The sequence below is a fragment of the Cynocephalus volans genome, chromosome 16, assembly GCF_027409185.1.
Source record: "Cynocephalus volans isolate mCynVol1 chromosome 16, mCynVol1.pri, whole genome shotgun sequence".
In the NCBI taxonomy this organism is placed as follows: domain Eukaryota; kingdom Metazoa; phylum Chordata; class Mammalia; order Dermoptera; family Cynocephalidae; genus Cynocephalus; species Cynocephalus volans.
The window spans coordinates 16264523-16279542 of NC_084475.1; the positions used below are offsets into that span (position 1 = coordinate 16264523).

Sequence of the window (15020 nt, forward strand, 5' to 3'; positions counted from 1 at the left end):
CTTTATTGTCATTTTGGTGGGGATCAGAAATAAGTACTTGTGTTCAATCTGCTTCTTTTAAAGAAAGTCTCCACATATTCTTTTTTTTTTTTTTTTTTTAAAGACGACCGGTAAGGGGATCTTAACCCTTGACTTGGTGTTGTCAGCACCACACTCTCCCAAGTGAGCTAACCAGTCATCCCTATATGGGATCCGAACCTGTGGCCTTGGTATTGTCAGCACCACACTCTCCTGAGTGAGCCACGGGCTGGACCATCCACGTATCCTTTTGCAACTTGCTCTTTGCACACATTATGCTTTGGGAGGCTCTGCCCCCATTGGCTTGTGTAGATTTAGTATGTCATTTTTAACATCTCTTGACCATCCCACTGTGTAACTAAAACACTGTTTACTAATCCATTACTCTACAGAAGAAGAGTTAGATTTCACTATCACGGTATTACAGCAAATATGCTTGTACATTCTTGTACATGTATATCCTTATACATGTGACAACCTGTCTATCTGGCAGTGGAATTACTGAACTATAGAGACCAGTATTTTCCACTTTACAGATATCATCTCTGTTCTCTTCAAAGCAGTTGTACCAGTTTATACAAGAATACTTCAGAAAGTTCATGGAAAGATTCGTACTACCTTTTAATTCTATTTTTCCATGAACTTTTTGAAGTACTCTTGTATTCCTGATAACACTAGCAGGTACCCTTTCCCCACATCCTTACCAACAGCGATTATAAAGCTGTTACATTTTTGCCAATCTGATAGGTGTAAAAGGGTAACTCGTCTAATTCGTATGTCTCTGATTTCTAAGTGCGGTTGAGCATCTCTTCATATAATTTGTTATAATTTATTAATACTTTTGCTATGCAGTTGTTTGCTTTTTTTTTTTATTTACCTATAGGAGTCCTCTACATAGTCAGTCAATTACATGTATTACAAATATCTTCCCCAATAAGGGCATTTTTTCACTTTGTTTATGGTGTCTCCCATTATATGGAAATTTTTAGTTTGAGTTTAGTCAAATAGATCATGCCTTCCTTTATGGTTTCTGCTTTTAAAATCTTGAGATACTCTTCCCTTCCTAAAGATAATAAAATATTTTCCCTTTTTTTATTTTATACTTTTTTGAGCTCTTTAATCCATGTGTATAATTCATATGTGTATGGTATCAGGTAGGGATCTAATTTTATCTTTCTCCAGTACCAATTATTCAACTGTTCATCCCTTTCCTGTTGATTTATAATGCTACCTATCACACACCGAATTCCCTTATATACTTGGGTCTGTTTCTAAGCATTCTACGAAAGAGTAAAAATAAATAAATAAATAAAGGGCTAAAAGCAAAACACAACGATATGGGAAAATGCTTATGTAACAAATTAAAATAAGGCAGGATTGACCTTGACTATACAACGTAAAAGTCAGTATTAAGATAAATTAAATATTTATAAAGAAAAAAGTCTAACCTAGCTTGTTGTAAGCTGCCTATCCACCCAACACACCATTTTCCCCTTCCTATTCCTTTTAGGCCAGGAGCACATCCCTATAGCTTACAGAAGTTCCATGTGGGTTCAGAAATAAGCTGTGTGAAATTAGAGAGCAGTGGGTTCAGACAGAAAGGACTTCTACTGCCCAGGACTTACCTGAAGTTTTGCTATTTCCTTCCTGATCAGGAAGCTGACTTGGTCCCGGTCATTCCTAGAGTAATAGAGACGGCACCACGAAGGCTTCCCATCCCTGCCGGCCCGGCCAGACTCCTGGTAGTACCCAGCCATACTCTTGGCAATATTCCAGTGGGCAACAAACCTGTAGGATCCAAAGAGACAAGCAGCATGAGATGTGGCAGAACAGCTGAGTGCCCAGAGGAGGAGTGATCCTGAGTTAGTAGAGCAGGGCTTCCTCCACAGTGACCAGGAGTAGGGAGACCAGCAGAGATGGAGGCAGAGAAAAGATCCCAGGGTAAGCATGGCTAAGACACCTGCAGCCTATCAGCAAGTTTCCCCACCATAGGGCAGCCCAGCTTACAGGTCAAAGCAAGAGTTAAAGGGGCAATTCCAGCACATATGGGGAACCTAAAAAAACACACAGCCAGAGGCCCAGTGGAAAAAATAATGTACTTAAAGAAACAAGATTAGGCTCTGCCACTTATGAGCTACACAACCTTCAATAAATCCTTTATGACTACTTTGAAGAGGGAAAGGGATAATATTTATTGAATACGCACTATGAGCCAGTTTATATATTTGTCTCATTTAATTGTTACAGTCACCAACACATGAATAGACCATTCTACAGATGATGAACCTGAGATTCATATAGGTAATTCTGTACAAAGTCACACAGTGAGGGACAATAGAACTAGCATTTGAGGTTAAGGGTAATTTACTTCAAAGCTGGCTCCTAATAAGACATGGCAGACCCAGGGTTCAAACTCTGATTCCAAAGTCTGTGTTCTTTCAACTAATTCCACCCTGACTAACTCAGGGTCACTGAGAGGTTCAAGAAGACCATGTACAGGAAAGTGCTTGTACAAGGCATTATTGTTTGGTGTTAATCACAGCAAAGGGCTTGAGCTATAGCCCAAAATGTTTCTCAAAGGTCAAGCCACGGCTGGAGGTAAAAGACTTCCCAATAGTTGCCAGTGTGGGGTCAGGAGGCTGGGATGCACCCTGACTCTTACAGACTGTCAGTAAGCAGTAACGAGGAGTGATGGTAATAAGATCTTGGCCTTTGGCTTACCACCGGGAGCAGTTTAAAATATTTAGCCCCCTCGCAGGGTCCACCTGCTAAGGAGATACAAGGGAACAGGGCTGTGTTAATGGACAGCCTGACACTCTGCACATGCTGCCCCCTTTCCCAGGGGATGGCAGAACTGTGCTGTGCCTCAGAGAAACTGTCAGCATTCAGGCTGGGTACGAGGGACTCTCTCCTGGACCTCCTTCCTCTCTGACCCTAGAAGGAGCACCTGGCCCTGGTCCTCCAGACAGAGCACTCAGCAGCCCACCCTGAGTCAGCCCCAGACCTGGAAGGCAAGGCAAAAACCACAGCTTACCTGACATTGGCTTTATCCACTCCCATCCCAAAACTAATGGTTGCAACAATCACAGGGACCTTCTCCTCCATCCACTCATTCTGCACCAGCGTTCTTTCAGAAGACTTCAGCCCTGTAAAGGAGGAAAAGATGGAGAAGAGAACTCACATTTCCCTTGGGTCTACCTTGGGGTCAATCTTGGGTTTTACACTATGCTGGGCACTTTACACACACCCTGAATCTATCACTTTCCATCTGGATGACCTTGGGCCAGGTACTTAACCTCACTGAGTCTCAACCAATAAACATAAAGACCTTAGCCCATGTGTGGCCCAGAGCTCTCAATAAATGTTAGGGCCATGATTCAAACCCAAGTCCAAAGCCAAGTCCTCCAAAGACAGTGCACTTTCTACAACACCAATATCTGGGCTTACAAAAACTTGTTGCCTGATGCTGGGTGGGCATAGGGTGAGAAAAAGAACCCAAGAGTCACAATTCTCATTTTAGACCTCATTTGTGTCTAGACTCCTTTTAGTGGAATTATGTGAATCACTTTAGACTAGGTATCTGGAAAAAGATAATGGACCGTCTGATTATCCAGGGTCTGTAAGGAACAAGAGAACCACTAAAAGGCCTCTAAGAGTGAAGGACCACATGTTCTGGGTGCCCCTTACCTGCATGGTAAGCCTTGGCGTTCACACCCCTGCAAGTGAGCTCTATCGCCAGCTGTTCACAAGCCTCTCTAGTCCTGCAATAGATAATGCCGCAGCCAGACAACTGTATGGGGAGATAAGGGAAGAAAATAAGCAATGAGAACAGAACAATCAGCTGTGTGCTCTTTCTCTCATTGGCTTCACGGTCTCCTCTGAGGCAGGACACATAGCAGGGCTCTGCCACTTTATAAAAAGCAGGACCAAAGCAGCCCAAAACCCAACCTGCTTAACTCCTCTGTCTCTTCCCTGAAAACCTTATGTAGGTCTGCAAAGCCCTCATACAGAGGGGCCAGCTACTTGCCTTCAACAAAAGGATCTGGGATAAGGGAACCCCAATAAGAGGGACAATGCCAGGAAACCAAAGGGACAGCTATCTTTGTGCATGAGTTTTAAGAAGACTGGCTAAGAAAGCTAGAAAAGTAAAGGTCTTAGAAAACCAAAATCCATTTCTATGCTGCAGATAGCACCCCAGTGCTCCAGATGTTTCTTGGCCCCCCAACTTCAGTGCCTCACCCCTTTATCAGCCTTCTGCCCAAGAGCCTTAAAGCAGAAGTCCCTCAGGTTCCCAAAGAGATCAGAAATAAGCTCTTTGAACTGCACATCATAGAAGAGGTTGGGCCGGAAGCAGGGAGTCTTGAAGGTGGCAACTGGTTGCTTCAGGTGCAGGGCAACAAACACATCTTCTTGGACCTGCAGGGTGGCAGTGGCAGTCAGAGCCACACATGGGGCATGTGCCAGGCGGGAGCGCAGGGCACCCAGACGCAAGTAGTCAGGACGGAAGTCGTGCCCCCACTGGGAAATACAATGAGCTTCATCCACCACCAAGTAAGAGAGCAGGTGGCGGGACACCAGGGATTTCAGGACAGGCTGGAAGGAGGCTGATGCTGCCATCTCTGGGGTGATGTACAGAAGTTTGGTCCGGGGCTTTTCTTGCTCCAGGTCAGAGAGCAGCTCCTTCCTCTCCTGCGCTGAGAGCTTTGAGTTTAGGGAACTCACTTGTACCTTCAGGGCCAGCAAGTGATCCACTTGGTCCTGCAGACGGAAGGGGATGAGGCCACAGAGGGGAGTATGTTCAGTGGTAAATGTCACTGAAACTCCCTGGAGGATTTCCCAATCATAAAATGTTCTCCTCCCACCCTCCAATATGTTTTCTTTTTGAACAGTACAGAAGGTGAAGTGGTTGAGAGGACAGCTCTATAGTCAGACAGACCTGGATTTAATCCTGGCTTACTTAATTGACACATGCTCTTTGACTGTTTCTTAACCTCTGAGACTGTTTTCTCTCTCTTTCTCTTATGAAAATAGTAACTAATAGGATTGTTATAAGAACTAAATGAAATTTTACATTTCAAAGGTGAAATTAATGTGTATAAAGCGCTTAGCACAAAGCCTGAGACCAAGTGAACATTCACTAAGTATTACTGTTGTTCCCCGTCTCTCTCCCTTTCTTCATGGTGAATGGCTTTTAACCACATGGTCATGCTTTCTCAATTCTGAATCTATTAGCCCATCTGCAAGCCTTAAATATTGCCAGAACATCTGCAGAGCCAGTGTGAACAAGGTCCCAGCCAGTTTCTCATCTTTTTTTCTGTCTCTCATACCTGTGTCCTTGCACGAATAAAGCAGGACACCAGGAATCCCCCATATCAATTTAGCTATCTACTCATCTGCACCTTCTATCCCAAAATCATAAGTGTACACGTGAGAGTGAGTATGTATGCACAGGTATAGTTTCATACTTTCCAGGACAAAAAATAACAAAGGAGAGTGAGAGACCTCAGGCCATCAAAACACAGAGGACTCATTCTTAACCAGCCAGAGTGATCTGCACTAGCAGAGAACCCCACATTTGGGCAATTCAGAAACCCAACAGAGAATGACAGTCAAATCAGAGAAAATAAGAGTCAAAAGGCAAAAAAAAGAAGTGAAATTTCCAGCTATAAAAAACCTTCCCTGATCCTTTTGGGCTACTGTCTTCATTCCCCTAAGCCTCACCTGAATCAAAGCAATGAGAGGAGAAACTACAATGGTGATGCCTTTGGCCAACAGGGCAGGGAGCTGATAGCAGAGGGATTTTCCTGCCCCTGTGGGCATGCACACAAAGACATCCTTGTCACCTACAAAAATACAAGAAGAAAACATCTCAATGCTTCCTGTCTTTTCATCAAGGTTGTTGAAAATTAAATGAGAATGTAGGAAGACACCTAGCAGAATGCCTGGCACATGGGAGAGTCTCAATATAACATTCTTTTCTTGTCCTTTCTCTGAAAAGGGCAGAGATCTCAGGAGATGTGGAAATGTGCACACAAAGCATTTCCAGAAATGGTAAAAACCACAAGGGTAAGAAATCCAAGACTTCTGGAATATGAATGATTAAACAGCCATGAAAGCAGAATACACCAGGATGAGTGGGCATATCTGTGTAAACGTGGAAGGACATCAATCTTTTGTTCATAAAGCTATCATTGATATTGCACTGCTGCCTCCCCACTTTTTTAAAGAAGATGACCGGTAAGGGGATCTCAACCCTTGGCTTGGTGTTGTCAGTACCATGCTCAACCGGCAAGCCAACCGGCCATCCCTATATAGGATCTGAACCTGTGGCCTTGGTGTTATGAGCACCGCACTCTCCCGAGTGAGCCATGGGCCGGCCCTGCTGCCCCCCTCTTGACAACCTCCATTTGTCACTGTATCTCAGGTTTACAATATTATTACCCCTTCCTTCCCTATCTGGGCCCAGGCCACTCAGTCTTCAACAAGGGGGCTACCTCGGTCAGTGACTGGGTTAGGTTATTCCTGCCACCCTCACTACTGCCTACACACAAATGAACATGTATGGGAATCTAGGAACTGTTTTCAAAGACAGTCTGTAGCTATGGGTCTGAGATGTAAGAACCAGACAGCTAGGCGGTTCTGCCATTAAAACTGCGAGCTTTGGGCGACAAGTCTACAAGATTTCCAAAACCAGTATGGACCAAGTGGGGTGAGGTAGGAAGGCTCGGGGGGAGTGTTCCGCTACAGTGCTATGGTACAGCCAGCACAAATTTAAACGCAGGTAGCTTGATAATGTTACCTTTCACTACAGCCATGGTCGCACTCTCCTGTAAAGGTGTCTTAAAAGAATCAAACCCAAAGACCTTCTTCAACGTGCGCCGGACTCGCAGCTCAGGGTCAGAAGGAAAGGAGGAAGGGCAGGTGCTCATCTTAGCGAAAAACGGGAGCCAAAGGTGGTGAAAGGTTGCTACGAGAACCCTCTGTTCTGCTTTAAAAATAGTTTATTTTTCTCTGTGAGTATAAATTCGCTATATTACACCTAAGTAATAAAGTTGTAGGTGAACAGTCTCAAGCAATACGTTCGTGGGTAGTTAACATCTCCACTTTCAGGCTCAGTGAAAATAAAAACACTGAACTATCCCACGCTACGGTATAGCACAGAGCTAGAAATCAGATCACTAAAAGAAACATAAATGTCTTCGGAATAGTTTGGAGAACGTGGGCTCGTTTTTCTAAGAGCCACCTTCTGCTCCTTCTATAAGCGCAGCTACGACCATTCTTGCCCCCAGGACCCTGACCCTCTCTCTCTTCTTCCTCCGAGCACCAGATCCGCAATTTTCTCCCTTTCCCAGCCGAAGCCTCCCTCTCTTCACCCCAAGATATCAGAGCCAGCCATGGGCCGCCCAGAAACGCAAGGCTCTTGCCGCGCCGCTGCTGCCGGCTGGCTCAGAAACTACTCGAAGACCCCCACACCCTACGACCAGCGTTGAGAGATCAAATCGCTGAGAACTCGTCAGGGAAAAGCCATACAACCTTATGTCCGTCGGGCAGTGATGACGTTCAGGAGCGCTGGCCTCAGGGGAGGGGCCAGGCGCAGAAACGAGCATTTGATTGGTTTCTGGTGTGGCGCGGCGCCTCCTGGGTCCCGGAAGAAGTTGCCTTTCCGCACGGAAGTCGGCTTCTTAGAGTCATAGGAGTGAGCTATGCTAGAGCTATGACAATAAGATGGCGGGGAAGAAGAACGTGCTGTCGTCTCTGGCAGTTTACGCGGAAGATTCAGAGCCTGAGTCTGACGGTGAGGCTGGGGTTGAAGCGGTGGGCAGCGCGGCTGGTGAGGCCCGAGTGGGAAGCGGGAAGGGAGAATCGGGTGTCTGCCGGCATGCTGCTCCCCCGGCGGGGTGGGAGGGAGGAGGTGGTCATTGTGTCCCAGGCGATAGGTGTCCGGAGTGGGATAGAGCATTAGAGGCCCTGTAGTCAGAATGAACCGTCTCCTTTCCATTGTTTTCAATATTTTGCCGAAACTTACTGAACATCATCTTGCCGGTCATCGTGTTGTGCAGAGGGATGGACCCGAAGGGGGAGAGGTATCCAAGGCTGGGAATCCCTCCGGGCTTCTTTTTTGGTGGGGGAGAAGCGATGAGTAAAATATAGGTGGAGGGTGATAAAAAGTCGTGTATGGTTAAATTTATGCTTTTTAAGTAGAAGTGTGCCCTAAATGCATGTAGGAGTTTTAAAAAATACATATATCTAAAGTGAGAGAGGAATTCTGTAGATCCGGGATAGGAGCTGGACACTTGTGAGCTGTTTTAAGTCTCCTGGATGATTCTGTTACTTTGTGAGTTTTCAGAGCTTCTCCTTAGGTTTAGAATCACAATGTGAGAGAATGGGAACAGGTTTCTTCTGGAGAATAGAGAGAGGCAAGTTATGTAACATTTGGGCCTCGGTTTTATCGCCTGGAAAGTGAGGGGGGTTGGATTAGACTAGCTACTCTAACATTTTGTGGTTTTGTGTGGTCTCTTCAGTCAGGAGGTTTACTGGTGGTTTCCCAGTAATATGTAGTGTTTTTGTTTGTTTTGTTTTAAATGTGGGGGAAAAAATTTATTTTTTCTGAAGTTAAAAAGTAAAGTTCCTGCCCCTAGGGAGGACTACAAAAATGAGAAAGACAGTCCCAGTCTTGTATGAGAAGACAAATTCACAGGTGCCTATGATACAAGGTAGAGATGTGCATGTCAAAAGAGGTGTTCAAGCAACGTGCCATAGTAGTTTAGAGAAGGAAAGGCTTCCCAAAGGCAGAATCTGGGCCTGTGATTACTTACGTGAGGTTTAGGTTCTTCTTTTATCTTTAGCGATAGTCCTGGCTAAGCAAGTCACTGGAAAGTTTTCTTACATTTTTTTTCCCCATTCATTTTTTTTCCCCCTCTGTTCAGAGGAGAAAGGCGGATTGGTATCTAACGCCTATGGAGACGATGACTTTACTCGCCTAGGGGGTGATGAAGACGGTTATGAAGAAGAAGAGGATGAGAACAGCAAACAATCGGTAGGTAAATCTCCCAAATCCAGAGCTGCTCAAAGCACCGTTTCATTTATCAGAAACTTTCTGAACTGTGCCACCAGTATTTCATTCCATGGCTAGCTTCATCCCCCCCCCCTCCCTTGTTTGGTATCCATTGAAGAATCTAGGTTAGATATCAATAGTTCTGTTTGAAAATCAAATTTGTTTTCACCTGGACCAATTTGTAGTAATGTTTGAATGGAAATTTTGAGGGAGAAGATAGTGCATTATTTTATTTAACCCAGGTATCAATGGATGTTTTATGTTGGTTTTCTCTGTTTAAATAATTTATTCCGTTTGTAACAGTGCATTTATCATAATTGGTGTATCATTTATTTCTGCAATCAACTCTGTGTTATTTTTAATCTTGGTTGGGGCTCATTTAAGTTTTCAAACTATTAACAAGATGAGGAAGGAAAATTATTTTCACCCGTTTTGATCCTTCTTAACCTTTTTGACATTTTACTTAGCCCTTTTTATCAGGGTGCACTTGGTTCCTGATCACAAATCTTGCCTGAAGTTTAGTAGGTGCTGTCTGACAAAGTGGAACTTGCATCTTTATTAACACGAAAGACTTTAAATACACAATCACCTGAGTAGCATGAACCAGAACTTAAAAGTCTGGAGAAAAAGCAAGGAAATTCAAGCCGGTGCTTAGCACAAAGACATACAAAGTTGAACATGGATATCAAATCTATTTAGCAAGTTTTAATTGAAACACATTGTACTTTATTATTTGTTTGAAAATTTTGTTAGGTGTTGATACGTTAGCATTAATTTTAAATTTAATGTTAGCATTAAAATGCTTTCCTGGGGCTGGCCAGTTAGCTCAGTTGGTTAGAGTGCAGTGTTAATAATACCAAAGTCAAGGGTTTGGATCCCCATATCAGCCAGATGCCAAAATATTAACTAAAAAGTAAATAATTATTTTTAAAAATGCTTTCCTGATTAAACAGGTGTTTTGTACATTATGCTTTTGGGGATATATTTTTGTGTATTTAGCCCCACCCAGTAATGCTGATAATTCAGAGTTGACTGAAATTGTTTAGAAAAACTTTGCAAGTTTTTTTCTTTTCCTGACTTTTCTCAAATACATACATACATACTGGCTTATTATCCATGACTCTTTTCTCTAATACATCTGCATAATGTGTTTTTGAAATGTTGTTCCATATTTGCTTTGTTCATATTTTAGTAAAATCCTCTCATCAAATTCCCATATAGACATTGTGAAATGTGATTGTATTCGGCTGATCTCCGTCTCTGATTATTTGGCCTGCTTGATTTCATTTTAAGGAGATTATGGAGATTGCATTCAAAGACTTTTACTCACTGGCACCTTACAGGACAGTTAAGTCTCAAAACCATCAGTATAGTCTGTCGAAGTCTCTCAGTTGGAGTTTGTACTAACATCTGGGAGTGTTGTGCAATGTTTGGGTTAAAGTGTAGCTTTGTAGAAAATAACGGTTTCAAATGAAACCGTTAATTTCCTGGGTGTTTAGTTAAAGGCTTTGGTGCATTGGGAGTGTTCTGGGCGGTAGAAGCAACATGGATTTAGCTAGCTAATATTGTAGCTGTCCAACATCTGCTCCTGGTCTTTCACTTCATAGCATTATTATTAGTTAGCGTTCAGTGGAATGGTGGGCTCACTTTGGAGAATGCCCTAACCATATGGTGCTTTGTGTCAAGTGGGCCTCATTTGGATAAGGAACAAGGCTGTGTTGATTGGGTCAGTGGCAGTTCCATGAGTGGGTGGAGGCAGAGCCCACTCAACTGGGACCCAGGAAAGACTGGGCATTGCCCTTTAGTCCTGCCTTTCCCAGGTCACTTGCTCTAGTCATTTGGTGCCCACCTTCCCGCGTTCATGTTAGTGCAAATGCTATTGGATTGAGGTGCTGAGGTATAGTTTTGTGTGTGTAACGGCACTTTGATTTTGAATGATGTTGTGGTAGGTCTGAGTCTGATGTATTTGTGTATATGAAAGGCAAAGGGAAAAAAAGGTTTATAATCCTGGTTTTAAATAATTGACATTTTAATGGAAACACTAGCCTGTTTTTAGGCATTGTGGCCTTGTCTTATTCTTTTCTGAAGCATATTGCAACCTTTCTCCACTTTTATGTATGTGATTTTTTTTTTTTTAAAGATGACTGGTAGGGGGATCTTAACCCTTGACTTGGTGTTGTCAGCACCATGCTCTCCCAAGTGAGCTAACCAGCCATTCCTATATAGGGATCCGAACCCGTGGACTTGGTGTTAGGATCCGAACCCGTGGCCTTGGTGTTATCAGCACCACACTCTCCCAAGTGAGCCACGGGCCGGCCCCTATGTATTTGATTTTTAACTCAGGCATTTTTATTGATGTAGGCGAGCAACTGTTGACTTTGAGCTTCTGGTGTTTTTTGTTTTTTCCTCCAGAATGTCTCCTTTTCCCTTTCTTTTACTCTAGTTCTGGGTCATATGGTAGGGGAGGGGTTCTTGGTGGGATAACCCCAGCTGGGTAAATGGGCTGTTTGCTCCAACCCCTAGTTATGCATGTGAGACCCCTTAGGCCCACTTCTTTAAGCATAATCCTCTAAATTCTGTCTTGTAGGAAGATGATGAACCCGCTCCTTTAAGCTTAATCCTCTAAATTCTTTGTCTTGTAGGAAGATGACGATTCAGAGACTGAAAAACCTGAGGCTGATGACCCAAAGGTATTTGGTGTTGGCTGTGGCGGGTGGCTGGATGCAAACAGGACATTTTAACATTATGGCCCAGTTCATGTGTCTGGTCGAGATCTGTCCCACTAACACACTGTGTGACCATGTGGACATTTTCTGGGGTAAAACCAGTTTTACAAAGAAAGAACCTGGAGACCACCGGGAATGAATAGATTAAGTCCTGAGGGGGACTGGATTTCCAGTCTTGCAGATTATGTCATATCACCAGACTAGAAAGGCCAGAGGGCTGTCTGAGTTCAACAGCCTACCTGTGCCCTGCACCCCCAGGTGGTGCTTTGTGAGGTCACTGCCCCTGCAGGTGGGTTAGATGTGGGAATGTTTTTAGAATCAGGAAGGCATAAGGGCTGCCTTGTGTACTCTGGGTTCTCTTTAGTTGTCTGGCGGTAAAGAAGGGCTATAAGAGGGTCAGACCAAAGTGAGGCCTCTCTCCAGCTGTTGGGGATGATGAGCCTAATCCTCATTTTCCCAGGGGTGTGCCCTTCCACTCTTGGGCAAGCCCTGCAGAGTGGTGTTTTTTGAAACAACATAGCCATTTCTTCTCATCAGTTCATCCCAGGAGAAGCTGAGAATAATTAGCAGCAATTCCTGTCACACTCCTTAATGATTTTATTGTGATGAGGGTTAAGACCCCTTTGTGTTGTTTAAGTTGCTGTGCTGTGCACTGGGCATTAGGAATGTACCTGTTGAGGAATCATACTTATGCAACTTTTCTCCCCCCGCCCCCAAAGAGAAAGACTAATTTCATCACTCTGTCCTGGGGAAGACAGACCAAGTTTTGCAATTAAAAACTGCTTTGAGGGCTGGCTGGTTTGCTCACTGGGTTAGAGTGTGGTGCTGATAACATCAAGATCAAGGGTCTGGATCCCCATACCAGCCAGCTGCCCCCCACCCACCCAAAAAAAAAAAACCCTGTTTTAGAACCACCTGAAGCCTTCAAGGTGACCTAGTAGAATTTAGGAAAATTATGCACAATTATAATCTAAAAGAGTAGTATATTTGAAAATATAGTATGAGCTGTTCCATATTTGAACTGATTCTGTGATTGGTAGCCATTGAAATAAATCCGTGAAAGGCTGTGGATGATGCAGATAAGCACATGTTTTACCAAGAAAGTAAGTTTTGGCACTGGCATGAAAAATGAGCTCTGGGAACTGTAAATGCAAACTACTTTCTGTGCTGAGTGAAGAATCCAGGCCTAAGAACTCATCCAAGCATTACTGGCAGGAAGGCATGGGGTAGACCTGTGGCCCCATAGTTCAAAGATGGTCACAACTCTGCTCATGCTTTGCAGAATGGGTGTTAGTATTACTATTCTTCTATCGTAGTATTTGGGGTGTATGGGCCTTTAGAGCCTGTGCATAAAACAGCCATCAGGTATTGAGGCTTCAGTTGTGGAGGGAAAGGAGGATTTGTGGAACTTGGAGCATTTATGTGTGCTGTTATAGCCTTTGCTTGAGGCTGGAAGGTCTCCTGGGGAGATTGGCTGGCGAACAGGGAACAGGGTGCATGCACTTAACTGTCACCCCTTCTAGAATACTGTGATCCAGACAGCTAACCCTCAGAGCATGACATGTCTTTATGAGACAGGGGGACCACATGAAAGACAAAATAGACTTACTGTTGTCTGTTCTGGGACCAGTTAATAAAGAAGTGCAAAAACAAACCAAAAAAGGCAAAGTTGGGCAGATTGTGAATGTGTCTTTTGTTCCTCTCTCAATCCCACATCAAGGCTGGAAAGACTTGCCATTCGTACTTGCCCTTTGACTGATGTGCTTTACTGTACCTCATTCAGTCATTTGGATTTCAAGTCTTACTATGGAATGAATAGTTTTCATGGAACAATTTCTGTTCCTGTTGGGGAGTCCTCAGAAATCACAACACAAAATTCAGCCCTCAAAGTAACTTGATTTAGTTCTGGAGGTTGACCGTGTAGGGTTCAGACAGAGCTTGCCAGCTTAGATGTTCTCCAGTCCCCAGTGGCTGCCAGAGCCACCTTGGAGAGTCCTCATGGCATCTCTGAAGACTAGAAACAATCTCCAGCCTCAGTCTTCTGTAATACCCTTGTCTCAGACCTGGCCCTGGCTTCCTCCTGCCTGAGCTTGCATTTAGTTTGTTAGCAAATGGGTCACTGTCATTACTGCCTTTTCCACTAGGTGGCATTCTCTTTTCTACTTTAGCCTTTTTGAGCTCTGCTTTTAGTTTTTTCTATAGCTGTTCTCAAAACATTTGGTTTCTTTACACAATTAAAATTTGAGGATCCCAGGGGCTGTGCAGTTAGCTCAGTTGGTTAGAGCATGGTGCTAGTAACACCAGGGTCCAGGGTTCGATCCCTGTACTGGCCAGCTGTCAAAAAAAAAAAAAAAATTGAGGATCCCCAAAAGCTTTTTTTTTTTTTTTGTCTTTTTTGTGACCGGCACTCCGCCAGTGAGTGCACCGGCCATTCTTATATAGGATCCGAACCCGCGGCAGGAGCGTCGCCACGCTCCCAGCGCCACACTCTCCCGAGTGCGCCACGGGCTCGGCCCTGTTTATTTTTGTTTTATCCGTTGATATTTACTATCTTAGAAGTTAAAGCTGAGAAGATTTCAAATTATTTCTTTATTTTAAAATAAAATTAAACCCATTACCTAGTAACATAAATAAATATATTTTTTTAAAAAGTTAGCACAAAGAGTGGCATTGTTTTATCATTTTATGAGTCTCTAATGTCTGGCTTAACAGAAGACAGCCGGATTCTCATAACTGCTGCTGCATTCGATCTGTTGCAATGTGTTGTTTTGGCTGAAGTATTTGGAGAAATCTGGCTTTACACAGATTAGTAGTTGGAAATGGGAGAAGTATTTTAATAGCCCTATCAGGTAATTGTGGATATTCTTCTTTGATACTTCATCAAAATTCAACAAATGGTAGTTTCCTAAAGGTTAGTTGCAACGTGGGATGGGAAACCTTATCAGTGGACTTTATGTACTTTGCATCACTAATGTCCACTGGTCTTTCTTACACTTTGAATGGATCTTTTACCCATACGTGATTTTGCACCATCAGGCACTGGTGATTTGAAAAATATTAGTTTACCAAGTTATACAGATCTCCTAAATGTTGACACATTTTGTTCTATAATATCCAAAAATCTCGTATTTGTTAGTGACAACACTAGCAAATCTTATCAGACAAGCCACTAAGTATTGGAAAGCTGTCAAACTCACAGTGGTGAGTAAACATTTCCCAAG

At 43.5% G+C, this 15020-nt stretch overlaps 2 protein-coding genes across 2 annotated transcripts in view; one reads left to right on the plus strand and one right to left on the minus strand.

Moving 5' to 3' along the window:
* The window catches only part of RECQL5 (RecQ like helicase 5), a 35129-nt gene extending 27538 nt beyond the window's left edge, over positions 1–7591 (minus strand). Inside the window, exons 1-7 of the mRNA XM_063080677.1 lie at positions 7552–7591; positions 6818–7003; positions 5740–5861; positions 4258–4776; positions 3706–3808; positions 3053–3164; positions 1644–1806 (exon numbers count right to left, since the gene is read on the minus strand). Of these exons, the coding sequence (XP_062936747.1) occupies positions 1644–1806; positions 3053–3164; positions 3706–3808; positions 4258–4776; positions 5740–5861; positions 6818–6947 (1149 nt within the window). The 5' untranslated portion in view covers positions 6948–7003; positions 7552–7591. The remainder of the gene's footprint in view (positions 1–1643; positions 1807–3052; positions 3165–3705; positions 3809–4257; positions 4777–5739; positions 5862–6817; positions 7004–7551) is intronic.
* A 102-nt stretch (positions 7592–7693) lies between these two features.
* Positions 7694–15020, plus strand: part of SAP30BP (SAP30 binding protein) — a 33290-nt gene continuing 25963 nt past the window's right edge. The window contains exons 1-3 of the mRNA XM_063080843.1: positions 7694–7813; positions 8946–9055; positions 11716–11763. Of these exons, the coding sequence (XP_062936913.1) occupies positions 7744–7813; positions 8946–9055; positions 11716–11763 (228 nt within the window). The 5' untranslated portion in view covers positions 7694–7743. The remainder of the gene's footprint in view (positions 7814–8945; positions 9056–11715; positions 11764–15020) is intronic.